The sequence below is a fragment of the Protomyctophum bolini genome (genome assembly GCF_963924005.1).
Source record: "Protomyctophum bolini genome assembly, chromosome: 7".
NCBI classification, from domain to species: domain Eukaryota; kingdom Metazoa; phylum Chordata; class Actinopteri; order Myctophiformes; family Myctophidae; genus Protomyctophum; species Protomyctophum bolini.
The window spans coordinates 20,063,410-20,090,581 of NC_137868.1; the positions used below are offsets into that span (position 1 = coordinate 20,063,410).

The following is a 27,172-nucleotide window of genomic DNA, read 5'->3' on the forward strand; positions in this document are numbered from 1 at the left end:
GGTGAAAAAATGGGTTGCAAAATCGTGGGATAAAGAAATGTGTAAAGAAAAAGCAAGACTATCTCCCGACGCCAAGGTTGAACGGAGATAAGGCCTCCCTGAATTGTGAGGGGATTGCGCCGGACCGCCACGGACGCCCATCTGTATTGTTGAACACCGTCCACGCTAAACCTCCTCACCATACAGTATCTTGTTTCTGCGTGCTCCACCAATTACTACGAAGGGCCTCCGGTATCACATGGCAGGGGTGACCTTCCCTCTTAACAAGATGAAATCAAAACAGGTTGGACATACTGTGTGTGTGTGTGTGTGTGTGTACATGTGTGTGTACGTGTGTGTGTGTGTTGGGGGGGGGGGGGGGGGGTTGGTTATTTAGAACAAAAGAACACAAGCCAAATTCCGCCAATGTCGTGCCGAGGGTTGGAGATTTTAACCATTAAATCATTGCAAAAAAGAGGGTGAGGGTGGGACATAGATGTTGTAGATGTTGTGATAGAATAGACTAGAGAAATGTTTATCTGAACCACTGACTGAAGACAGCTTGGATTTAGAGCATCTCCCAAAATACACTCACTCACTGAATGCTTAACCAGTAAAGTGTGTGTGTGTGTGTGTGTGTGTGTGTGTGTGTGTGTGTGTGTGTGTGTGTGTGTGTGTGTGTGTGTGTGTGTGTGTGTGTGTGCGTGCGTGCGTGTGTGCGTATGAGGACACTGACGATCGAGCTGGCACAAATTGGATAATAATGGATAGAAATCAAATGAAAGGTTCTTCTCTGTATATCATAACTTTTTGTTTGAGTGTTGTCCTCTTTCTGGCCCAAATCCAAAGCCAGGGAAAAAGGGAAAGAGCTGCACTTGAACACCGCGTGATAAATGACTTCCATGAGCGAAGATTTGGAGAGCCCTTGTTTACAGCGGGAACATAATGTACCATTAATTCCACCTCCACTCCATGGCTCTCAGATAACGTTTTATCCAATTCATTGGCACTTTTCGCCACTGATTAAAAGGCACTCACATGTAAATAGCTTTTCCGCCCTTCTCTCTGTCGCCATTCTCCTCCAACACGGATCTCATACTCAATCTCAATCTCTCTCTGTCTGTACCCCTTCAATCTCTCTCTGTGTCCCTCTTTGTCTCGCTCCCTACACCAAAAATAATGAATTGTAAATGTATTTGAACTTTTGTGTTATGCCCATGCTGACAAGTAGGTGCAGTGGTGTAGTCCCACTACATATAAACATATATAAATTGCCATATAAAAGGTATATATATAAAAGGTATATATAGATATAATAAAAATAACTAATTCCCTTTGACTTTAAGTCTCAAACCCCTCACCATCTAGTTTCAACATTCTGTTGATGGCAAAGCATGTTTGTCATTGGCAGTCCCTAAACACTGAAACTGTCTTCACCACTCACTCAGCAATTACTGTCAGGGACAGCAGAACTGTGTCAGCAAACAAGCCAACGCCCTGTGGAAGAAGAAATTCTCCAAAGACGCTGGCGATGGATTGGCCACACGCTTCGCAAGCCTGCATCTAGTATCACAAGATACAGCCTGTTCTAGAACTCATGGGAGAAGGAAGAGGGGCAGACCAAGAAACAAGAAAAGATGCAGATGTGGAAAGATCTGGCCATACATGGGGACAGCTGGAGAAAATGGCCCAGGACCGGGATGCCTGGAGAGCTCTTGTTCGTGGCCTATGTCCAACCTTGGGCGATAGGCATAAGTAAGTAGGCCTAAGTAACAGCAGAACTGGTCAAAGCAGGAGCCTTTCCCCTATAGACCTACTAAGGGTTCCCAAACCTTTCAGGTCACGACCCTCCAAAATAATCATAAACACTTGGAATTGTAGGCATTACATTCAGTGTGACTTGGTTCCACAAGTGGGATTGTGTATCAGCTGCTTGTCAGTGAAAAAAAACCTTTAACCCATTGACGCCTGGTGCAACGTATACGTTGTTCTACCCTTGATGCCGGTGCCCTCTCTGTGTCTCATTAGCTATTGCTATACATGTAGAAACATAACTATTTGAAAAAGAATCATCAGAATTTGAAGGTTTTCAGAAACCTTAGGTCAGGCCCTAGAAGGCGTTCCCAGATTCGGCCTCAGGCATCAATGGGTTAAATGACAGAATGGACCATGAGGCAGGCTTGCAGATGAAAAATATGTTTGTAATGTGTTCCAAGACTGGATGACATAAATACAAAACTGGACAACTAAAGAAAAGGCAACTCAAACAACCATAACTTAAACAGAGAGGCACAGGTGTCAACTGTCAACCTCTCCCCATGGCAGCCTTGAGCATAATAGTCTAAACTGAGCCATGTCCCCTCTATATAGACTACTGACTCCACCCCTGGCTAACTAATCAGCCAATCACAATGTACTAGCAATCCACCCAAGATGCTCCCCATAATGAAATCAACCAGCTCTTCACCACACCCCACTACACAGGCTTCAAATTCAATCAAGGCAGCTTCCCAATAACAGCATCTGCATAGATAAACACAAGCATTTTAGATTCATATGTCACAGCAGAATGTGCACAGGTCTTCTGTGGGACTGAGAATCCAAAATTTTTACAACATGAGGTCTATGATTGGGACATTAAAGCACCCTCCTCCACTCAACCTACCGGTGCTACCATATAAACGTATAAACGTGGGCGCTGCTTCTGGCTCTGGGGTGTGTGTCAGAATTGAAGGCACAATTTTCCCAAACCACCAGAGGACCGTTTGCAGTCCATGAGCACAGAGGACATCGTTTTCCGAGATGATTCATCAATGGACACTTGGACAGTGGTTTCACAGACAAAGACAGTGACTTTAGTATCCCATCCTGTCCTTTTTGTCAGGTCTGACTAGTGAAAGCTCATGAAATGTAGAAAACATATAGTCATACTGAGGACTATAGTCCTGATTGGCTGCCACACACGCTGCTGTCATGTATTTGGTTACTCAGGTCACATGACCAGGAAACATGTAACAGTAAGCAGGTAACATAAATCTTTAGAGACACCCAAAGTTATGTAATGCAATTAAGGGACCAAGAAGTCCTGAATGGACTTGTTAAGGGACCAAGCAGTGTTTTTCTTCTCCTTCTCCTTCTTCCCCCAAAAATAGCAGTTCTGGCTGAACCGTGCAGTCGGTTTTCGTGAAACTCATAAACATGGTAGAGGGCCATGCCAAACGGTGACAATGTGAAGCCCATGACCATTGGCCAAAGGGTGGCGCTATAGCACTCAATTGAAAATGCAAACTTTGACCACGCATAGCTCGATACACATATGCGTCTCCTCATGCCGAACAACTTCCGTGCTCTTACTTTTGACCTCTGACCTTTAGATCATCCGCCATTTTGAATTATATGAAAAACTGTTAAAATCTATCTCGTCCCAGGATCTTTGATCAAAGTGCATGGAAACTTCTACATGTGTACTTTGGACCTATACGTATACGGACAACAAAATCGCCGTGTAATAAGCAGCGGTATTATGCAATATTATTTTATGGCAAATACTTTGTATTTAATACTTTGTAAATAATTTTTGTATACTTTATCTGGCCGCTCAACCTTTAGCTGTAGTTTAATGCGTTAATACCTTAGAATGCTTCCTGATGATGTCTAGAAAAGCTGACAATTTCACTAATACCGGTAATTAGTTTGCTTGTTTGCAGGTTCATAAAGGTGCTTCACTCCATGTCCCCACCCCAGATACAGCATCGCTTCGGAGAAGAATGGTGTGACCTTGTTCTGAGATTTGACTTCTATGAATGGAAGAAAGTAGGGTACACTTATCACTGTGGACTCGTGTGGAGTATGTGTAATGTGATACAGAGATAATGCACATAAACACACTGGGTTTGCTGTCACTTTAGCTTTCTCCTCGTTGTGAAGAATTAAGGGCCCATCCATCATGATGCATGGGGCGATGGCAGAGGCCACTGCCATCGCAGAGATGGTAGTTTTGATACTGCTCCCAGTGTTTTTGTAAATTAGCACAAAAAAAAACTTACTTTAGGTTACTAAATATATCAGTATACAACACAAGGAACAGCTTAGCAAAAAGAATAACCACCACATGCAGGTTTGACATTGAAAATGTAACTACCTCCCTTTTTCTAGTTTGTATGTGATTTATCCTCAGTGAGAGAAAGCAATGCAGCGCTCCTGGCAGCAGCATCAGCATCAGTGCTACCTGGGGAGACGCGGTCAGTACCACTGTGTGCATCACATTTCGTTGTTGTCGGGAAGAAAACTCTTATCTCCGTTACTTTTTCCATTGTTTTTTTCATGAATTAATGCTCTACTTGATCATGCTATGTCACACAAAAGCATCAAAATAGCCAATCTGCAAGCTCGAAATGTGGCGTGAAGCAACACGTTTTGAGCTTGTAAGATCTGCTACTTTTGATGTTTGTGAATTTGAATCCTGAAAAGTAACAGTTTTGGACATATGAGGTTTCCACCCGATAGACCATTTCAAAACACCAAGCTCTTCAGGCAAGTGTGCAGACTCCAACAAATCATTCATGTTTATTGGCTGCGCCTGCAGAGGTGAGGAGTCAGTCCTCTTTGTTTTCTTAAGAGTGCCAACATGCAGCAGATAGCTCCCAGAGCATTTGTAATCAGAATAAATATAGGAGTCACAATGCCAGAGCGATGAGAGCACAAGACGTTTAGCCACTTAAGCAGAGCACACTGACTGCACATACACACACATAGTGGCCGTGCACGGCCAGTGAGAACATCTGCATTCATTAACATGCAGCGGGAAAATACCTGCGTCTGTGCGCTTATGCTTGCGAGCCTGGTGGGTTTCAAGCGCCAGTCAGTGAGTGGCCCTGCCGGCTGCCACTCACTTGTTTGTGGCTTGTTTGTGAGGCCAAAGGCCTCTCCAGGTGGTGTGCAGTTTTGGTCGTTAAAGACTCTTTCCGGATGGTACAGTTTTTGGAAGCGGTATAGTGACTGGGATGAGAGTCCATGATGATCTCCCCTGCTCCGCTCCTGCAGAAGGTGACAAAGTGGCAGTCTAAGGCCTGCAGAATACGGCCGTGACACTAATTTGCTAATTGTATTTACCTATTTGGACCTGCTGGACTGGAGGTTATGACTATAGGACACCAGATTTATGTAATGCAGTAAGTACACTATGGCAGACAAAACTAAAATGTGTCTTGATACAATATTGCTCATTAAAGTTGCTTCGGTTCTGATTTGGCGGCAGGTGTTTAACTTTATGCCCAATTTATTCTCCATTGTGACTCTCACGAAAGTCGACAGAGAGATACTGGAACAGTTACAAGTGGAATTGCTACAGTGGCAGACACTTAATTGGAATTTCGAGCATAGTGAGCAATAGGGTATTGATGTGCACCATGTACCGCACACAAGCACGCACAGAACACTGTACACTGCACAAGACCACAAGGCAGATACCCCACAGATCGCAGAGAGAGACAGAGAGGGGGGGGGGGGGGGGGGGTGTCAGGCTCTCTCTGATTACACATGCTCTACCTGAGCCCCCCCACATCGCCCACGCAGTCTGTAGGAGGCTGAACCCCTAACAGGCTGAATAACAATAAAGAGAGAGGATGTTGGGGGATGTGAAGCAAGATCGGATAGAGCGCTTCCCCCACCTTAATAGTCTCTAATCACTCCTGGGATTGTCGTTCAGCTCTGCTCTTTAAGACATGTGTGTGTGTGTGTGTGTGTGTGTGTGTGTGTGTGTGTGTGTGTGTGCGTCTGTGTGTGTGTGTGTGCGTGCGCACGTTTGCAAACTTGTATAAAAGATGGAAGAGACTCCCGTTCCTGTATATCTCTCTCTCTCTCTCTCTCTCTCTCTCTCTCACGCTCTCTCTCTCTCTCACTCCTCATCTCCGCTACCTGCCACACAGATGACAAAGGAACAGATAATAGCAAATATTGATTTTCTTGCATCACGCAATGAATTCATATGAAGACAAATATTTCCCATCGATGCATGTTAAACAGCCTTAAATTGCCTCGAAGGGTGAGCCAAAGTTAACTGTCAGAATCGCTTTCTGAAATTGCCTTTGCAGCCAAGCCACTTTATGGAATCGATGGCCTGAATAAGAAGCAATTAATTGGCCTGGGTGTTCCTGTGTGAAGCTGCAGTATCGCTCGTCCTTGCCACACAGCGCAGGTCTGCTCAATAGGAGCGTCGTTAGTTTTTAGATTACACCCACTGCCAAAACAATAACAGCTACATAAAGGTTCGTAGCTCATACACGGCAAAATCCATATTGTTTTCCCTTAAACTCTCAGAGTGCACAACCACAAGATTATACCTCAATTTACTGTATATCTAAAAAAAAAGACAAAAAGCCCCAAAAATATCAAAAAAACCTATCACACACAAACATACTCCCAAAGGCTTCCCATATACTCTCAAAGGCCTCCTACATTTGCACATTTCAGAAACACGTATCTCTGTCAATCAATACATTTATGTTTTGCTTATTGTGCCACAAAGTCCACACAGCTCCTTATGAAAAACTGTAACTTTCAATCTGAGACATTATTTGTTTAAATCAAGACACTGGCTCATTTACAGCAGATGGCTCCGTCTGTAACTTTGAGCCAGCAGGAAGAAAAGGAGAACTGCTTGCACAGCGATGAAGTGAACAAAGTCACTTTTCATTTAGCAGATATCCACCTCTAGTTCAAACTGAAATAAATCTAGTTAAGCCCAAATACTTGAGAATGTTAATGATGAAAAAAAAGGACTTCAAAAGAAATGTAAGGCTAATTCCCAGCGTGAGCTGTCATTTTAGTTTTCTGCAGGCGGCAGCCGTCTCTTACTGAGCAGATTTGAGAGAACACATATCGTGACTGTCAGCTGGTGAAAACCCTGTAAATCCATAACCGTTCCTTATTTTATTATCATTTAAAAAACAATTGAAAATAGTGAAAATAGCTGATCTGATGCGAGGTGTTGTGAGCTTAAACAACGGCTATATCTTCACTACTTTTGTGTGACATTCTCGCATTATGGAATAGGACATTCATTTACGAAAGAGTAGAGTAGAAATATGGAGATACCAGGTTTCTGACCGACAGCGACGATATACAAATTGCTGAGGACGGCCAGCTTTAAAAGCTCAATGACTGGAGTTAGATAGCAATTCGAATAAGCCTTCAGATAAACTTGGTTTAAACCCATCAGCTGAAACGAAAGTGCAACTTGATGAAACTGCTCCTATATAATTTTTTACCTAATCCACAGCCGGGCTTCAGCAGAGTCCTCTACCACTACCAGGACCCGTCATTTAACGAGGCACCCATGGGACACGATGGAAAACACATTCATGGGCAAAGTGGGCAACTGGCACCTTGTTAGCTTGGGCGTGCCTGTCTTTAAACCTGCATTTACGTCTGGCTCGTGTCCAATTAAATGGGCCTGATGAGAATCTTTGGCCAGCCCAGGCCAGTTAATTAGCAACTATGTTCTACTTTCTCGCCATTTTATCAGACACTTGAAATTGTGACCTTTATCCGCCATCCTGAGTGAATGAACAGCACATCTATTGACCCACTGTCATTATCTTTCCCTTTGAATGGCCTTTGAATTCCCCTATTCGGTTTATCTACTTAGTTATGTGTCCGTCTGTCTGTCCGTGCATTCTGTCGACAATTTGAGTTTAGTCAAAGTGGTTTTGGTAGGGCTACATATCGTTGTGCACTTCTCCACATGTAATTGTTTTGTGTTTTTTTTTTAATTGCGTGCGTGTGCAATCAATGCATGCTACATTTCACTCCATTTGACTCCTGCTGGAGGCCTGGCATGTTGCCCTTGAGATGCATTCATGGCAGAATTGTGATCGCCAGCACAGAGTGGGCATGAGTGGCGACATTCTGTTTCTCCGCACTGGCAGATTCGTCTTGTTTTCCAGGCTACCGACAGATGGCCAGATTCACTGGACTTGGGATGTTCTGTAGCTGTAATGGCCCAATAATAAACACACTAAAACATTTTGGTAAGACCGCCAGATATTGGCTCCTTTTTGCATTACCCAGCAGTGCAGTAGCATTCTTGTCTTGTCATTAAGAATGACGCTTATACGTCAACAAATGACTGACTGACTGACTGACTGACTGACTGGCTGGCTAGTTGATTGACTGACTGACTGACTGACTGACTGGCTGGCTGAATGGCTGGCTGGCTAGTTGATTGACTGACTGGCTGAATGGCTGGCTGGCTAGTTGATTGACTGACTGATTGACTGACTGACTGACTGACTGACTGGCTGGCTGAATGGCTGGCTGGCTAGTTGACTGACTGACTGACTGACTGACTGGCTGGCTGGCTGACTGGCTGAATGACTGACTGACTGACTGACTGACTGACTGACTGGCTGAATGACTGAATGACTGACTGGCTGGCTGTTTTTACGATATAAGAACTTTTGTCCATTCCAGGTACCAACCGTATAGGCTAGCATACACTAATCATGTATGCACACCTGACCAGGCTGGTGCAGAAGTCCATGTCTGATGTTAACACATTTTGACATCGTCTTCGTTGCTGTCGGGCAAAAATCTCTTACCTATGTTGTTCTTTGTAGGCTAAATTAATGCCCTACTTGATCATACTGCAGTGTCACACAAAAAGCATCACACAAATATTTTTGCTCTGTTGGAATTTTAATTCTGAACTGTAAATGAGGTTTCCACCCGAGTGTGCTGCTATGACATCTGAATTAATAAAGGTCTATCCATAAAATGGCATCAGGGGAACAAAGACTCAAAAGAGTGTCACAGGAGGGTGCTTCCCTAAAGTTCACATTTCATGTTTTTGGCTGACATTCTTATCGTCACATTTAATTTTAATGTATTCTTTCAGCGAGGAAGCTGGTAGTTTATAGGCAGATCACGGAAACACTGGCAAAGTATAATGACACATTTATTTGTCTGCATAGTGGGGATCAAACCTTGCCGTATACATGCTCTTGTGAGCTTGTTATCAACCTCTAGCCACTAGTCTGTGCTGCTGCCATATACTGTACACCCCAGCAGCTTGAGAATGTGTTGATTTCTTCCTAGCAGTCCCACATGGGCTTGTGATCACTGTGTATGTCTGGGAGTGAACATGCAATAACCAAAAGCAAACATCATAAGCAGGATGAAAGGGGAGAGAATGAGACTGAAGACAGATTGCTCATCTCCTCTCTGTGTGATGATGGGATTAAAATGTCTGGGCAAGGAGAACGTTGAGTGTCGAGGGTTGCATAATTGCTGTGTGTGTGACTGTGTGACTGTGTGTGTGTGTGTGTGTGTGTGTGTGTGTGTGTGTGTGTGTGTGTGTGTGTGTGTGTGTGTGTGTGTGTGTGTGTGTGTGTGTGTGTGTGTGTGTGTGTGTGTGTGTGACTGTGTGTGTGTGTGTGTGTGTGTGTGTGTGTGTGTGTGTGTGTGTGTGTCTTTACACTACTACCATTGGACCACCATTATCTTATCAAAACCCAGTGGGAGGCTATACATACATACTGTATAGTGTTAGTGTACATCATTTATATTTCATTGCATCTAGGCCACTGGCCACTACAGCAGCGTAACATTAATATATAATATTTTAAGAAAATAGCGTAAAAAACATTTCTTGAAAAATGAGTTTTCGTTTTGTAAACACAATCGATTGATTGATTGATCATTAAAATAAACGTCTGAAAATGCACGCTGCCCAGCCATCTGACCACATATCACTGCCATGTTCAGTGGTCAGTCACATGGGTGTATGGATGTATTATAGTGTGTTGGAACGATTGTACACTTCTCAGAAAGCAGATGTTGCACCTGCACCGGCACCCGCATACCAATGCAGACTGTCTGAGATCCATAGAAGTGTCTCTCTGTCACTCCAGGTATACCTCACGGCTGGAATAGTTGTCCTGATGTCTGCTGCTGGAGCTCACCAGCAAATATTTGCCGGCTCCAAAAGATGCCATTCTCCTCCAGCTACAGTAGTGTGACTGTTGTGTGAGTTCCTAGTGCTCGCCTGGAGCCAGTAAGTCCGCTCTCTCTGAAGTGTGAAAGCCAGTCTTTGAATGCACAAGGAATGGAATTTGCTCTGCCCGTTTTCCAAAGACTGTTATACGGTAGGCTACAGGATTATGATTGCTACAGGGTTGTTTTGACACGCTTTGGCATTGCAAAACACACTACACAGCCATATAGGCTATAAACTGAGCCAAATGTCCATGTTTACAATGCTAGTTATAATATCGTCACTTATACAGAGCTTGAGCCACTCATCACAATGAGTGGCTGAGACCCTCCCTCATCCATGCCTTTTTCACCTCTCGTCGAGTGCGGGGTTCCCAGCAAAGCCCTGGACATGTTCCAGTATGTGCCAAACTCCTCTGCCAGGGTTCTCATTCACACCAAGCCCTGGACACATTTAAGTCTGCCCTGAAAAGATTTGTTTTCTTTATGTTGGTGTACAAGTGTCCTTGGGTCAAGTGGATAAGTGGTATAGTCATATTCTAAATGTGAATGCTAAACAGTAAACACACATACTCTATTTATGTTTGGGTGATAAGTGGAGAAGTGGCTAATTCAAATGGCAAACTATCGGCGGCCAGCCTAAAAAGCCAGACATGAACGTGCAAGGCAGAATAGACAGATATATGTGGCGCTCCCATTGAAAACAATTAAAAATATATGTGCGCCCTGGAAAAATGAAACACCTTGGTGGACACGGACCTTAAATATCTTTGCCAAAACTATAGCCGATCTACAAGCTCACAACGCATTGTGTTGCGTCATATTTGAGCTTGTAGATCCGCCATTTTCAATGTGTGACACCAGCACACAACTAGGTATAAATTATAGGCTTCAAGTGTCCACGGACAGTGAAAGAAGAAGTCCACATCCTGAGTAACTGTAAATAGAGGCGTGACACCCCAAAAGATGGGGTCATGTGCTGCTAATCTCCTTTCCTCAAAGAGGAAGTGCTTCAAAATGTCAGAGCAGATGTGTTGTTAGTATTACAGGAAGCAGGCCTGTGTTAAAAATAAACTCGGACATCATTGTTCTTAATTTTTCCAGAAAATTAATTCAGTACAGATTTGGCCAAGACTACAAGACTACAAGACAGACAGACAGACAGACAGACAGACAGACAGACAGACAGACAGACAGACAGACAGACAGACAGACAGACAGAAGTCTTCATGTGGCAGCCGATCACTCCACATGGGTGATTCATCCATATTAGCCTTACATTTCCCCCCCAAAAACAACTCAGAGATCAGTACAGCTTAGTAAGATTGTGAGACAAGGTTGTAGACATCACTGGCAGTTAGTTCAGGCCTTCCACTGACCCTCGGCTCTCTCCTCTATGCTCTCTGAGTCAGATCTCACTGCCCCAGACTCAGATGAGCAGCTTTGCTGGGGGAAAGGGGAGTCAAGGAAGAGACTGCCAGCTCTTATCTAGGGTACTGGAGGCAGCACGTACACAGAGCCCAGCCAAGCACAACAGGATCACATGCCCACGGTGTGCGTGCGTGTGTGCGTCTGTGCGTGCGTGCGTGTGTGCATGCAGACACGCTCGCTCACTCATGTGTGCGTAGTGCGTACACATATGTGCACGTGTGCGTGTGTGTGTGTGTGTGTGTGCGTGCGTGCATATGTACATGCATGCGTCTGGTTGCAAATGTGTAAGTGGGTGTCCGCACTGCATGTGTATGCATGTGCATGCTTGTTGTTGGCCAAAGTGTGCGTATGCATGGATTAAAGTTCTCAGTCACCACAACTGGTTGCAGTCACTTGGATTCCATGCATGACTTTCTCTTGGCTTGTAACTTTATCACTGCTGCTCTGCAGTAATGATAATGCCCCATGCACAGTAATAAGAGTTGTTTTATTTTTATTTTATTTTAAGATGAATGAGTATGTGAATTTGTCATGGCAATAGAAATTATGTTCGGAAGAATCATAATAAAAATAATAATAAAAAAAAGACAAATGGTTTTGTATATTTCATAAAAGCAAAGATTAACGCCCCAATCTGCAATTTCTTCAACTGGTTATTAGGGACGGCTCCAGGAGACGGCTAGGGGGGGCTTTAGCCCCCTCTGGTGGAGGCTTAGTCCCCCCCCACCAACCCCATTTGACGACTTCTATGTAAATCAAAATTCATTAGCCCCCCTCTATATAGCTCCCTGGACCTGGCCATTGTCCTTTCTCTTATGCCAGAGGAGGCTTTCTCTGCCTTGTGTGTTCTTGGGGTATTGCAGTGTCAGCAGTGACTGGTCGAATCATCCAGACTTCCAGCTATAGAGCGTCGCAGTCCCTCCCCCTTTCAGAACGGCGAGTGGCCCAGGAAATGAAAAGCAATGCATTTTTCCCATAGCCGTTTCTGAAAGTATTTATTTAAAGACGGTTACGCCGCGGACAAAGCCAACTCGGATCGTGACAAATCATGACAATGAACACAATATTTTGGGCCGATCAAATAATTTATAAGAAGAAAAACAAAACAAATAGTCTTGTCTCCTGCCTTTATTTTCTTCTTTCTAATGATTTGAGCCGGTCAGCAAGTGGATTCATGAATATATGTATTTTACACCAATAAAAAAGACTATATACCAAATTTCCCACCCGTCCACCTCGACTGCCGGACTAATGGATCAGTGTCCTGCTGGCCAGGTGCAGCCAACCAGCATAAACTGACAGGTTGATAATAACATCATGCTGACACAATTGTGAGCATACTTTTTGAAGTTTTTTGTGAGTTTGTAGATTATGCTATTTTCAAAATAGAATGTGTTTGTGTTCAGTGCATGGCTAACCCACACATATGCACACATACGCACCCATACCAGAACAATTTGAAATCAATCACTGCTTGAGCAGTGGAGGTGGATTTAGAAGAGCTTATCTTGGTGTGATAATGACAAAGTCATCACACAGAAATCAATAGCGCTGATACCACCAGAGCTTTACTAAGCAAATATGTTTTTTCAAACCAACGTTCCCCATTCAGACTCCAGTGAAAAGAGAATCTCTCTTCCCCTCTTTTTCTTGTTCTTTACCTCTGTTGTTTTGGCTCTCCTTCCCTGCACCTTTTTATACTTCTCTCTCTCCCCACAGTTTTCTTGCCTGTCTCTCAGTATGCCAATTCCCTCTCTCTGTCCATGCATAAATTCTGGCATCATCTCTCGATTATACAAATTGAAAAAAATAGGAAGAGGAGAGAGAGAGAGAGAGACAGGACTATAGGAGATGAGTTCTTCACTTCTCAATTCAGTTGGTCACGTCGATTAAGATGTGAACTTTCACAATTCCAGCAGTTCACATTCAGCTGCAGGGCCTTATCTGAAATTAAAAAAGAACCGCCACCCCACCCCCCTCCCTCACCCACCCTCCCTTGTCGGCTTTGAAGTTTTCCTAAGCCACTCAAATAGTTCCATTCTCGGAATGTGGAAGCTAAAGGAAGCTTTGATTTCTGGAGTCGGCTTTTCCTGTCACTTTGTGTTACATGCTGGCCGATCTAAAGGCTAAAACGGAGCGATGTTGCGGTGTTGTCAGCGTATTCCGCCCCTTCATTCCAGTGCTTGATTCGCCCATTACTTGTTGCCACACAGCCCCAAATGATGGTCAGACAGTGTGCCAGACACGGGTTAAAGAACAATATTCCCCATGGAAATGAAGGATGGAGGGATTTAAATGTTTTGGTATAAGTGAATGCGTCGTGCCCTGCATATGAATGGGTGCCCACAGAGTAGTAGTAGACTTGACTCTGTCGATGGCAACTGTAACAAGTCCTGTACTGATTCAAATTAATGTTCGCAGTGCCATTGACTTTGATCAAGCTATGCTTCATTATTTCCAACCAAAATGGAGGAACGTGAGAGAGAGGGAGCTGGGAAAGATAGGCCGAAAAAGGGGATATAGGGGGGAAAAAAAGAAAAAGAAAAAAGAAAAGCGCTGGCCAAGCAGGAATGATCCAGTAGGTCAAACAGGATAAGAGCTGTGCATTTGTCTTGTCCCTGCAGTGGGTTTGGACACAAGCAACCCTAACGCAGGGGGGGTCGGCGTGGCCCACCTCACAGGCCCTGGCCTTATCACACTCTTGCACAGAGAATAACCGCACAACAAGAGGACAACAAACAGGGCCCAGTCGAGGGGTAGAGGAAACTGGGGTGAGTGAGTTCACTGAACCGAGCCACATCTCTAAGACCCTCTAATACACATCAGTGCAATGTGGTCACCGGAGTGCAATGGTCTCCGGAGCATACACTCACAAGAGCTCGAGGAGGACAGAGATCTGGAGGGACACTTGGCTTCGTACACCTGACAAGATGAATAAGCACTATATGATATCCTCGCATAATATCTGTGTGATCCCCGACTGTAACAATAGCAGATATGTGGCCGATATATCGGCCACATATCGGTATCGTCCAATATTTGCTGGTAACAGTCAATATCGGTTTCGGCAAATAAAGCTGACATTACTGTCTGTAACCGATGGCAGGTAGACGATATTTATCTGTTGTTTATCAATCCTGTGCTATGTTGGTGTGTTGGTTATCTGCAGCCTACCAAGCTGTAGATTCTGAGCAGTTGAACTCATAATGAAGGTGTATTTGTTTCCCTGGAACAAAGGGGTTAAATCAAACACACCAAAAACTAAATAAACAAATCCGCTATCAGTACCCGAGTGTGAGACCTTTAAAATCCCTGCTGCTCTGTAGTCCGGTGGAAAGGCGAAGTGTGTTCGTCCCTGCAGGGCTCGCTGATGTTCCTGTACCAGTACCGCGCCGGGATACTACGGAATAGCCTCCGTCAGAATGCTCAGAGGGAGTGGAAGGATTTCAGGACAGACAGAGTGGACCGGTAGAAGGAATGGATTACTACTGACAGAGGGAAGGTGTTGACACAAGGCAATTAAGGAACGTTTAAAGGCCCACAGGTAAGACAAACCAATGGCCAAAGGGCTGACAGATTGTTTATTATATATTTATTTTGTTCCGTTTACCAGAGGTACTTAGATATGTAGGCTACTCAATTACAGTACCTTTTTCTTCGGGATACATATACCTGTAAGAGTCGTTTTAATGCAACATAACTTTATATTTTAAGTATATTTTAAGTATATTTATGAAGAAAAATAGTACTTTTACTCATTTATACCCCCAAATGTTTTGGTAACATTCCACTTGAGGCTGACTGGTATTTGCTTTGGCTCAGTCACAGGACTCAGTTTCACCAGTCAAACATACTGTAGCGAGATTCACAGTACCCATAATATCTCTGAGCTGGCAGGTGATGCAAGGTGCCACACACACACATGCAAGGTTGCCACAGACACATTTTGACCCTGCAGTACGGACACATTGATGACCCCTGGTCAGAAGCGATTTTTGTATACTTTTCATTGGTTCAATATTTCAAAAAACAACCCACAAGCTGACTGATTATGCACAGCAACACACTACCTTTTATTGTTTATGACGAGAGACGGAAGGTCTCCGGGGGCGGGGTGGGACAGGATGAGAGGAGGCTGTAATAACTGTATTGATCTCAGTGGGAGATCAATGGGAATCTACAAACATGTAAACGTGATCATAAGTTACATTCACAGAATCTCACATACAGTACATGCACACTTTAATAAATTTCTTACACACATTTTCAAACTCAACATACAGTGCACACGCACGCACGCACACAGTTCAGTGCACAAGGTCAGATCTTGTTTTGAATCACTGTGTTGCTAGGAACTACATTTTAATCCATGTTTATCAAAGATAAGAGGTGTGGTGTGGGAACATCCAATCTACTCTATGAAAAGATCTAAATCCTGCAGGCTAGCTAACCCCATCATAACAACCACCAAAAAGACACATTTAATTATGTTTGCACCAGCTTTTCTAACTTTACATGACAATCACTTCAGTCTACAATGTCACTCTGCATTTATATGAAATAGGACATTCATTTGTGAATGTGTGAATTTTCATTTAAAATATATGTTTTTTTATGTAGTCAAATAAATTAAGTCCACCTTATCTGTGCACTAATTACACCCGGCACATGGTTCTATATATTAATTAAAACACTGGAACTGTCTAATGATCATTAACCATGTTCTCATGAGAAATACAATATTTCAAAATAAGAGGAGGGAAAAAAGTTTGTTAAGAATATGAGAATACAAATCTGCTGGAAATATATTTTTTTTTTGTCATAATAAAATATAATGTTGATATGGCATGGCCTCTCGGCACGTTGCCTTATCTTCTTATAGTGTGAAAAGTAAGTAAAACTGTTATTGGGCTAGCATTGTGATACCGTTAGAGGAGACCTGTTTATGCTTAGTTTAAATGAAACTGCCTGAGAGCTTAGGAAATGCGAAAGTGAATTATATTTTACACTGGATTGTTTTTTTCTCTTGGGTTCATCTCACCACAGAAACCAAAAAACTGACTGGAAAGGTTAATCTGTGGGCCAAATGGCACTAACCTAATTGAAAATGCTCCACAACAAAGTGGCATATCGTGTAAGTACCTTATTGTGTGTAGGTGCTTGGATGATAGTGCATTCATTCATAAATATTCATATGGAATTCATACCCCTGACATTAACGGTCACAAGGGAGCAGGAACAGGGCTTCATATGCCTTCTGCACTGAAGGATGTCACAGGATATGAAGAGGCCATAAATGTGAATGTTTGAGTGGCTCTGAATGTCATTACAAAGTCCTCTACACAGCCTCTGAGAGCATTAGGTGCCTCTCAACCACCCCCCCTGGGGGGTAAATCGGATTAATTCACTGTGGCCATTACCTGTGTATTCATTCATACATGCTCACTCCGGATACCATTCCATTTGGCTGAGCTCATCAAAGTGTGACTGACAGATGCCAGAAATGATTACATTGCACAGGGGAGGGGGGAGAACGTGGAGGCTCTCTGCCTGAAAATATGTACCTCGGCAATGCTCAGACTTCAGCCATGAAATGAAACAGACAGTCCAAATGAGGGAACAGCTCAGGATAATATCCCCATTACAAATGTTGTTTACGCCTGATGTCTGGATTTAGCCTGGCCGTCCATGACTGTATCTGGCCCAAAACTGTGTGGAGGAAGCAGCACTGCCAGAAGCATTTAGCTTGGAAACACCCAGGGAGGTCATCCCAATAACCCCCAGCAGTAGAATGCCCCATATCTCCCTGGCATCCAATTCTCTGACACTCACACCCCAAAATCCCCCGTGATGTGACGTGAGAGACACTCATAGATTGGCACCGCCTGCTGCTTAGGAGCAGCAGCTAATATTAATTAGCGTGTCCTTTGTCCTTGGATTTTGGACTGCTTCCCTTTCCCCCATGGACAAAGGCCCAACACTATTTTCAAATGACTTCTGCATTAAAATAACACCTTTGTTGACTATGTATCACCGGCTACATTTATGAATGAAAGCTATCGCACAAAGCAAACATCCCCTGAAAATGTGAAATGTGTGTGTGTGTGTGTGTGTGTGTGTGTGTGTGTGTGTGTGTGTGTGTGTGTGTGTTTTTCACACACATAGCTCCGTAAGCACCACTCAAAAGTGGAGTTAGGTGGCTTCCTCCCGACAGCAACAGTTAAATGTGGATTACGTCAGTAGTTCACCTCGTCCCAGTTTCCTCCCTAGATTCCACCCCCACAAATTCCTACCAGGGAGGTGTTCCCTATTGTTTTATTTGGTTTCCTGGGTGACGTCTTTCAAAAGAAAGGTTGGCTGAGGATAAATCCCTCTCTGAGATACTACAGACACATCCAGATGGCAATTAATTAATGACGTGGCAAGAGATAACACCACACTTTGTCCACTGTGTGTGCCGCCAGAAACAGAAACAAATCTCCAAGACAAATTATGTCAAAGCATGTTGAAAAGCGGAGGTTGATGAAAAAATAAACAGTGGTGGAAAAAGTAGGCTAGTAAGGCTACTCATATTTTTTGTAAATGTATCAATACTGCAATGTAGAAAATTAAAAAAGGAGCGCTAGAAGTAGCGCCATGCGTCATTGTTGTTGTTTGTCCGTGAATGTTGAGTGTCCGAGTGAGACACAAACATACAAACCCTACATTTTGTCCTCTGCAGGAGTATTTTCTCTATAGAGAATAACATTTTGTCTTCTAAAATCGTCTCAAATAAGAACTCAGGTCCAAAAACTGTCTCAGCAATATTGTCGGGGAGGTGTCTCTGTATCATTTACGACAGTCAGTCACTCAAATCTGATACAATGACTTTTGATACAGAGTCTGTTTCTAGTGAAAATTTAACTAATTCAGCAGCAGTAACATTAGCATTCCCACTATCCCACTATGGGGAATACAACACAAATTTAAACAAAAAATACACAAACCCATGGACTTTGCTCTAGTGCTGCTAGGCCTGGGCTTGGCATGGTGACTATATAGGGCTCAAAGTTCATTGACTCCTCTGCATTGTGGGAGTTTGATTGTATGTATATATCCACTCTGCGTGTCTGAACAAAATCCACAGGGACCACCAGACAGGGCCTGTAACGTTGATTTGGTCTGATGAGCTTTCTGGTATGACAACAATACATGTACATACAGTACCGGCGTACATAATGTACATGCAGCCGCATCTTATCTTTTTTCTCTTTGCTTCCCCTTTGTTTTACAACTGTAGTGCTGCTAGGCCTGGGCTTGGCATGGTGACTATATAGGGCTCAAAGTTCATTGACTCCTATGCAATGTGGGAGTTTGATTGTATGTATATATCCACTCTGCGTGTCTGAACAAAATCCACAGGGACCACCAGCCATGTCCAAGACCACAGCCTCCCAAGCCCAGTGCGGTGAGTCTGTGTGTGTGTGTGTGTGTGTGTGTGTGTGTGTGTGTGTGTGTGTGTGTGTGTGTGTGTGTAGCTTATGTGTCAATATGGTTCAAAATGTATGCACACTCTCAGACAGGGCCTGTAACGTTGTTTTGGTCTGATGAGCTTTCTGGTATGACAACAATAAATGTACATATAGGTTAACCTTGGATTGTCTACAGTATATTTGATGTCATGATTTGGATTGCCAAGGAAACAAGATAAGATGCGGCTGACGGCTGATGTGATGAAACCAGTCTCTTCTCTGGAAAAAACCCAAATATTATTTGTTTGTTGGTTTGTTTGTTTGTTTATTATATTAAGACGTTTCCTCTGTTTATTGATTTGATCAAATTTATATCTGACAGGTAGATGTGGACCTGCTTTTACTAGAGAAATATAATCTATCACAGATATAATAGAATAGAATAATCATAAAAGAGAACAGCTTGGGAGCCAGCTTGAGACTTTGACACCACCCTTGCCAACCACCGGTAATTTGGCAGCTGTGTTGGAATATAACATACATTTCCTCTTTAGTCTCCTCGCCGTCACCAAATAATGGTCACCAAATGTTTTCATTGGCATGTCTGACAGGTTTGAAGAGATTACTGCTGCATTATCTCAGATGGCTGCAAATGCACTCCACAGTTTGATCACTCCTGCCAATGTATCAGATGCTGTTAGTATCTGATACCACCTTGATACCATCCGATAAACCTTGTGTCTCCATATTTCAACTTTTAGATATTTTTGTAAATTTATACCATACTTCAGCTACTTGTCGCCCCACAAGTAGTGAAAATAGCAGATCTAGCTTGTAGATCGCCTATATTCAAAACAATCACACCAGTGTGAAGTGAGGGGCGCTAATATATTAAAGTCTAACTCATGTTGATTAGGCGATGTAATGGTTATGTAAAACAAACGGTGCCTACACGAATGCCATTAACAATAAAGAGACGTAATGAGTTACACAATTACATACGTTTTCCCTTCATTGTCAATGGCGTTTATTAAACATACATTGAGCTAAAGACAAACATTACACCTGTATATAGGAGGGGCTAGCGCCCCTCAAAAAGGAACAGTTTTTGAAACAGGAGGTTTCCACTCATCCATCCATCCATCTTCAACCACTTGGTAACAGTTTCAACAGAGATTTCCTGTTTAACCTCTTTATCCACTTCCCCCTTGGGGATCCCCATGCAGCCGTACTGATGCCCGAACCACCTATAGGCTGGCTCCTTTCCAAGCGTATAGGAGCATAGGTTCTACTCCAAGTCTTGAGCTGATGCAATTAAACTAAAAAGCATTTTTAGAAAAGAAAGGAATTCACCAGACTTTTAGAGTCAAAAGCACAATATTTGTCTATGAAATGTCTACGCCTGCTATTAAAAATAATAATGCAAAAATACGTGGCTATGGGTTTTATAGATATTGAACATTGGATTAATCGTGGGTTCTTTTCTGCACCTGACAGCGATGATTACACAAAGGAAAGTGAATTGACAGATGCCTTTCCTGGGTGGAACGGATAAATGTCATGACACACATTCACGCACGCACGCACACGCACACACACACACACACACGCACACGCACACGCACACGCGCACACACACACACACACACACACACACACACACACACACACACACACACACACACACACACACCATGTTGCACGACAGAAAAAAGAACTTGGTCATCTTGGCACATGAGAAATCTATAACAGATACATTGGGCATGGATTCATTTGTTACCATTTTTGCCAGGACAAACAGAAGACTCATGTTATAGCGATAGATAGGCAGGGTGCACAACGAAGGAACAATAAATAATTCCAGCCTACTTATACTGCAATAATAATCTTTTCCGGATTATTCGATAAGGTAAGAAGTTGTTTAATGATGTAGTAAAGATAGCTTAGCTGAAATGCATTCTGTGTAGGGTCGACGCTTAATTGTTGATTAATAATTTGTCAAACCAATAATTGCAATTAACTATTTTATTTTATTTTTGGCATTGAAACATATAAATAAAAGTGTAATTTGTTTTTGCCTTTTAGGCTTCGTGAACAAACAAAAAAATTGCCAATATAGGCCATATGTAATACTTAGTGGAAATATCCAATCTATAAGCTCACAATGTGTGGCGATGTGACAGACTGTGAGCTATTGAACTATGACTATGAGAATTTTGCAAAACAATTGTGATTGTCTCAAACAATTGCGATCAGATCAGACAATAGTGTAATGATTATGACAGGCCTAATTCTGAGGAATCCCTACACTTTGTGAACCGTGTGTGGTGTAATGTGAGTCACAGATAGTAGAGCCAAGATTATTATAGTTAACTAAAACTAACAAAGTAACGAAAATGTTATCCTGATTTTTTTTTTAGAATAGTAGAAGACCTTAAAGATGGTTTCAGGATTCTAATTCAAAAATAGCGAAAGTAGCAGATCGCCATTCTCAGAACGCACCGCTTCACGCCACATTTTGAACTTCCACTTTTGATGCTTTTGTGTGACACAATGATCAAGTAGGACAGGATAAATTTAAATTACGGCACCTCAAAAAATGTCCCTGCTGCATATAGTCTAACCATGCAGGCTTATTTAAAAACATTGAATAATTAGACAGAAGTACCTTTTGGAACATCAGAGAGGATCTTACTTCCTGCATCACAGAGCAACTTTCTTGAGAGTGTGAAGTTTATCTATTTAATTTAATCTCTCTCTCTCTCTCTCTCTCTCTCTCTCAAAGGCTGCAAAATGGACAAAATGACTGTGGTAAAATGCTGCCTGGTGGTTCTGTGTTTACTGGGCTCCTTTCTCATGTACTACAAACCTGACTTCAAGTTTCGCCCTAGCTTTCACACAGCCTCATGTCCTCCTTCTTGGAAAGGAAACAGCACCGCAGCCCCAAACCAAAACTATACCTCAGGAAACCACCACATCACGTGGACAGGTTACAATCACACCAACCTGGAGCCTCGGGTCCTCATATTGATATGGTGGTGGCCATTTGGATTCAAATTCAATATTACAGGATGTCAGCTGACGGACGACAGGACTCTGTACAACAAGGCTCATGCTGTCATCATACACCACAACAACATCAATAGAGAGCTGACCAACATGCCAACAGAGCCACGCCCCCGGTTCCAGAAGTGGGTGTGGTTTAACATGGAGTCACCCGCAAATTCAGCTCTGATACCTAAACTTAACGACTTGTTCAATTTAACAACAACTTATCGCCTGGATTCAGATATCCCAGTGCCTTATGGGTACCTGGCGCCGGTGGAATCGGAGGACAAGAGTTTCAAGCTGCCAGTGAAGGACAAATTGGTCTGCTGGGTTGTGAGTAACTGGAACCCACAATTAAAAAGAGTTCAGTTCTACAATGAGCTGAAACAGCACATCTGTATAGAGACTTACGGCAGCGCCTTTTCTCATAAGTTGAATGACCAGGAGTATTCCAAGTTAATACCTAGTTGTAAATTCTACCTTTCCTTTGAAAACTCCAAGAGCAAAGACTACATCACAGAGAAATTATACAATCCCATGACAATGGGGACAGTGCCAGTAGTGCTGGGCCCTCCAAGAACAAATTATGAGGATCACATCCCAGGACACTCTTTCATTCATGTAGACGACTTCTCCAGCCCAAAGGAGCTGGCTGAGAGACTTCTTTATCTGGACCAGAACCCTAATGAATACACCAGTTACTTTAACTGGAGACAGAGGTTTAAGGTGAAGCCTTCCCAATTTGGACAAGATAACGCTCAAAGATCATGCAATTATCTACAAATGCGCCGAGACAGACAAACTGTTCATGATTTAAATAAATGGTACTGGGGTTAAAGTAATATGACTCAACATCGGCACTGAATTTGGAGTGCCATATATATATATATATACTAGAATTTCGCGGCCCGTCAGCGCACTATGGGAAGAAGGTAATTGCGGGAGTTGACTCCACATGTAGTAACGGATGGGTTATTAGTTATTTTTGCATCTGCCGCTTTAGATGACCTGAGATGACTTGATTGATTGGCATCAAAAAGGGCCTGTCAGCTCAAACACACAATGCAATACTTGTTGTTGCTTACAATCATCAGTAGCAAAGTACCAACAAAAATACCAACAAAAATAAAACCCTACCATTTCCATTTTTCCCCCTCTATTTCTAACTAAAGACAGTTATTTAATGAAACTCAAGATTATAACGTAAACGTCCTGTATTGGTAGCCTATATTAGCCCAATTCCTGTGTGTGTTGCGTGCCGAGAGAGAGAGAGAGAGACTTCGCACGTCAAAATGAATTGGAATAAAAAACAAATGATGTAGCCGCTGCCTATATGTATCGTCTGGATCGCATGTTGGTGAACTCTTGCCGTGTGGCCGTGTGTGATCGTCGGCACGGGGCGGAGGGGGTCCGCGGTAGTATGCGTGGTAGTCCACTGTCCGCGAGTACAGTCACTGAGTCTGTTCCCCATGAAATCCTTACTGTAACATTAAATCAGCGAGTCTGCTGGCACGTTTTGTCGGCGCTCCGCTGTTTTTGTGTGTGTGTGTGTGTGTGTGTGTGTGTGTGTGTGTGTGTGTGTGTGTGTGGGACACGTGTGTGTGTGTGGGGGGTGGCTTACAGGCGTGCGTGTGCGTGTGTGTGTGTGTGTGTGTGCATGCAATGAAAAGCCAATGCATTCATTGGCTTGCAACTTTGTTCACAACTTTTGTTCACATCTTTTCATTGGCTTGCAACTTTTGTTCACAACTTTTGGCCACGTGACAACTTTACAAATGTTATAATAGATATATATATATATATATATATATATTAGTGATCGACCGATTTTGGCCGATATTTCCGATTAGTGGAGAATCAAAAAGCCCGATATTATGGACCGATATTAATTTAAGTAAAACATTATGTTTTTTACAGTAACATAAATTCTAACACAATAATTCCTTTAAATGCATTGGAGAACATTTATTGCTTATAAAAAGTTAGAGCAAGAAGCACCAACATCGTTTTCAGTAACAACTCCCCCCCCCCCCCCCCCCCCCCCCCCCCCCCCCATCAAATGCAGCTTTAATTTAATTAAAGTGCAAACATGTACTGTAGCAGAATATGGAACATAGTGCTGTATGAAGTGCATTGAACATTGAAACAGAATCAGGACTCCAAGCAGTCAGGGAAGTCTTTAGTAAATACCCAGACACAAGTCGACCAGAGGAGGAAATACTCCAATTACTAGACTTAAATCTAACCCAGAATGATTTTTCCTTTAACAACAAATTCTATTTACAAATCAAAGGCACGGCCATGGGAAAGAGATTTGCACCATCTTATGCAAACATTTACATGAGCATATGGGAACAGACCGCACTAGAAAAATGCAGACTTAAACCGACACATTACTATAGATTTCTAGATGATATATTTGGAATATGGGAACATAGCCAAGAAGAATTCCAGGAATTTATTGATGTTTTAAATAGCCATCATAGATCCATAACGATAAAATATGTGACACACACAGAAAGGATTGACTTTCTTGATGTAACAATCTTCAAGGGCCCAAACTTTAACACAAATGGGAAACTAGACTTAAAAGTATTCTTTAAAGAAACAGACACTCACGCCCTATTACACAAAACGTCATTCCACCCGACACACTCCTACACAGGAATAGTCAAATCACAACTACTAAGATTCCATAGGATTTGCACGCAAAGAAGTGATTTCAAAATAGCTTGTAAAACTCTATTTAATGCCCTCAGACTAAGAGGATACACTAGGACCTTCCTCCGGAAAGCCCAAAAAACCTTCTTAGAAATAAAAGTGCGAGATACAGGCCCCAAATTGGCCCTGATAACCAGTTATTCAACACAGAGCACACTAGCCAACAACAGAATAAAAAGGAATTTTGAGAACCGAACAGACGATCTTCTAAAAGATTATAAAATTATATCGGCCTACAGAAAAAATAAAAACCTTAAAGATTATCTAGTACACAGCAAGCTAAAAGAAATCAACACACCAGCACGCCAGGGACCAGAATACTTCAAACCCAAACAATTAGTAAAAAATAGAACCACAAAACGCGTCTTGGAGATTAAACAACAAATAACAGCCAGAACCAGCAACTGCATTTATTTAATCACATGTGAAAAATGTGGTTTACAATATGTCGGAGAGACAGGTAAAACAATAGGTACTAGGCTGGGACGACACAGATACAATATTAACAATGCCAAAAAGACAACCACAAGATTGGTGCAACATTTTATGGCGCACGGCATTGGAGCTCTAAAATGCGCTGGACTTCAACACAATCCTAACTGGACAGTAGGACAAAGACGTTTTAATGAAAAACAGTGGATTAAGAACCTCAACACGGATTTTCCTCGAGGCTTAAACATGCCTAAAATTAGATCTTGAACACTAAAAAACTTAAACTCAGGATTAAACTGGAGAAATCTAAAAGTGATTGGATCAGACTTCCTTCGGATACATGGCGAATGCATTTATTCCTTGCATTGTGCCTACACATGTCGCGACCTGCGGTCGCGACATGTGTAGGCACAGTGCACTGAAATCTTTTAATTCCCCCCCATCAAATGCAGCTTTAATTTAATTAAAGTGCAAACATGTACTGTAGCAGAATATGGAACATAGTGCTGTATGAAGTGCAGGCACAGGCTTAATCTTTCTCTTTTTTTATTAGGGAAAAATAATCAGTTTATTTATCCAAATTGGTGATCTACAAGCCCACAGCACATTGCAGCATGACATGTTGAGAGCTTGTAGATCTGCTACCCAAACTCCCCAAAGCCATGTGACCTTGTTGTTTTTACTCCACCACTGAAATTTGCCACTTTCAAGATCATAATTTTATAGCAATACAAGACAATAGCCTTGTATGTCTCAAAACACTGGCCTACAGTTAAATTATTGTCAACTAAATAAATATGAATTAGAAATTAAGACAAATACTGACAATGCTTGGTTCATTCTTCATTAGCTTGCAGTTAGTTATTGCACATAGCCAAAATGCAATAATAATAATAGGCTGGTCAGGATGGGGAAAAAAAGTTGTCCTTTTAGAAAACATGCAGTTGGCTCGCATGCACGCACGCACACACTCACACAGCATGCGCGCGCGCACGCACGCACGCACGCACGCACGCACACACACACACACACACACACACACACACACACACACACACACACACACACACACACACACACACACACACACACACACACACACACACACACACACACACACACACACACACACACACACACACACACACACACACACACACACACACAATCAAAGAACCGTTTACAGCTTCTGTAAGTTTGCAGCGTTAGCATAGGAGATAGCGTTGGCTTGTAGGTCTACCACTGTTACACCTTCTGTCCCTCTCAGTGTGGATTTTATTTTTGTTAATGCAAGATGAAAACAGCAATGCTTATGGTTACAAGGTTAGTAGGCTATTACTCCTTCTAGCCCTCAAGCCCAGCTGGTCCTCTCTCTTTACTCTGTGTGTGTGGAACTGGGAGGGCCTGAAATATCAAATATGAGATATGATTGTATGATTTATGATTACCTGAAACAGGTGGGCTACTGTCTGACAATGTGGTTTAATCAATCTGTTTATTGCATTGGCAATAAACATTTGGATAAATACTGAACAACCATCTGCTGGATTTACTGTGATTACCAAAAAACATGAATTTATGTCATAATGCTTGGCATATGTTATGCATATTTTTTGGACATTTACTTTTTGAATACACAGGGTTGTTTGCGGGAAATTGACAAATACTGTAAAGTGACACGACAACTATGTAGCCTATCTGTATTATACTCATTGTATGTTTAATTTCACGTCATTCCAGGCGCAGTTTCTACTAACGGCTTACTTTTAGCCGAATGAGGAAGAATAGGCTTTCCTCATATCGTATTCTTCCTCATGGTTCTGTAAATAATCTTAGAACAGCTAGCTATTCCCAGTGGGCCACTGGTGGGCCTCCAACTAATTGGCAAAACACACACAAGACTTTACTGATAAAATAGCAATAATCTCTTTTTACTCTAAAAGTAAAAGAAACACGGTGGTTTTCATTGTGATACAGATAAATGGGAACTTAACGTATACTACATGGGTTCCAACAATAGAGCCACGCCCCCGGTTCCAGAAGTGGGTGTCGTTTACTGTTACAATAATCTTAGAACAGCTAGCTATTCCCAGTGGGCCACTGGTGGGCCTCCAACT

The 27,172-nt window shown here is 42.5% G+C and overlaps 1 protein-coding gene across 1 annotated transcript; it reads left to right on the plus strand.

Annotated features, from left to right (window-relative positions):
* Positions 1–21,656: 21,656 nt before the first annotated feature.
* LOC308318612 (4-galactosyl-N-acetylglucosaminide 3-alpha-L-fucosyltransferase 9-like) lies at positions 21,657–26,825 on the plus strand (the record flags this gene model as incomplete). Its single annotated transcript, XM_080768228.1, has 2 exons — positions 21,657–22,628; positions 26,796–26,825. 2 exons carry the CDS (start codon positions 21,657–21,659, stop codon positions 26,823–26,825), a joined length of 1,002 nt encoding a protein of 333 aa, XP_080624354.1.
* Between the last annotated feature and the right edge of the window lie 347 nt (positions 26,826–27,172).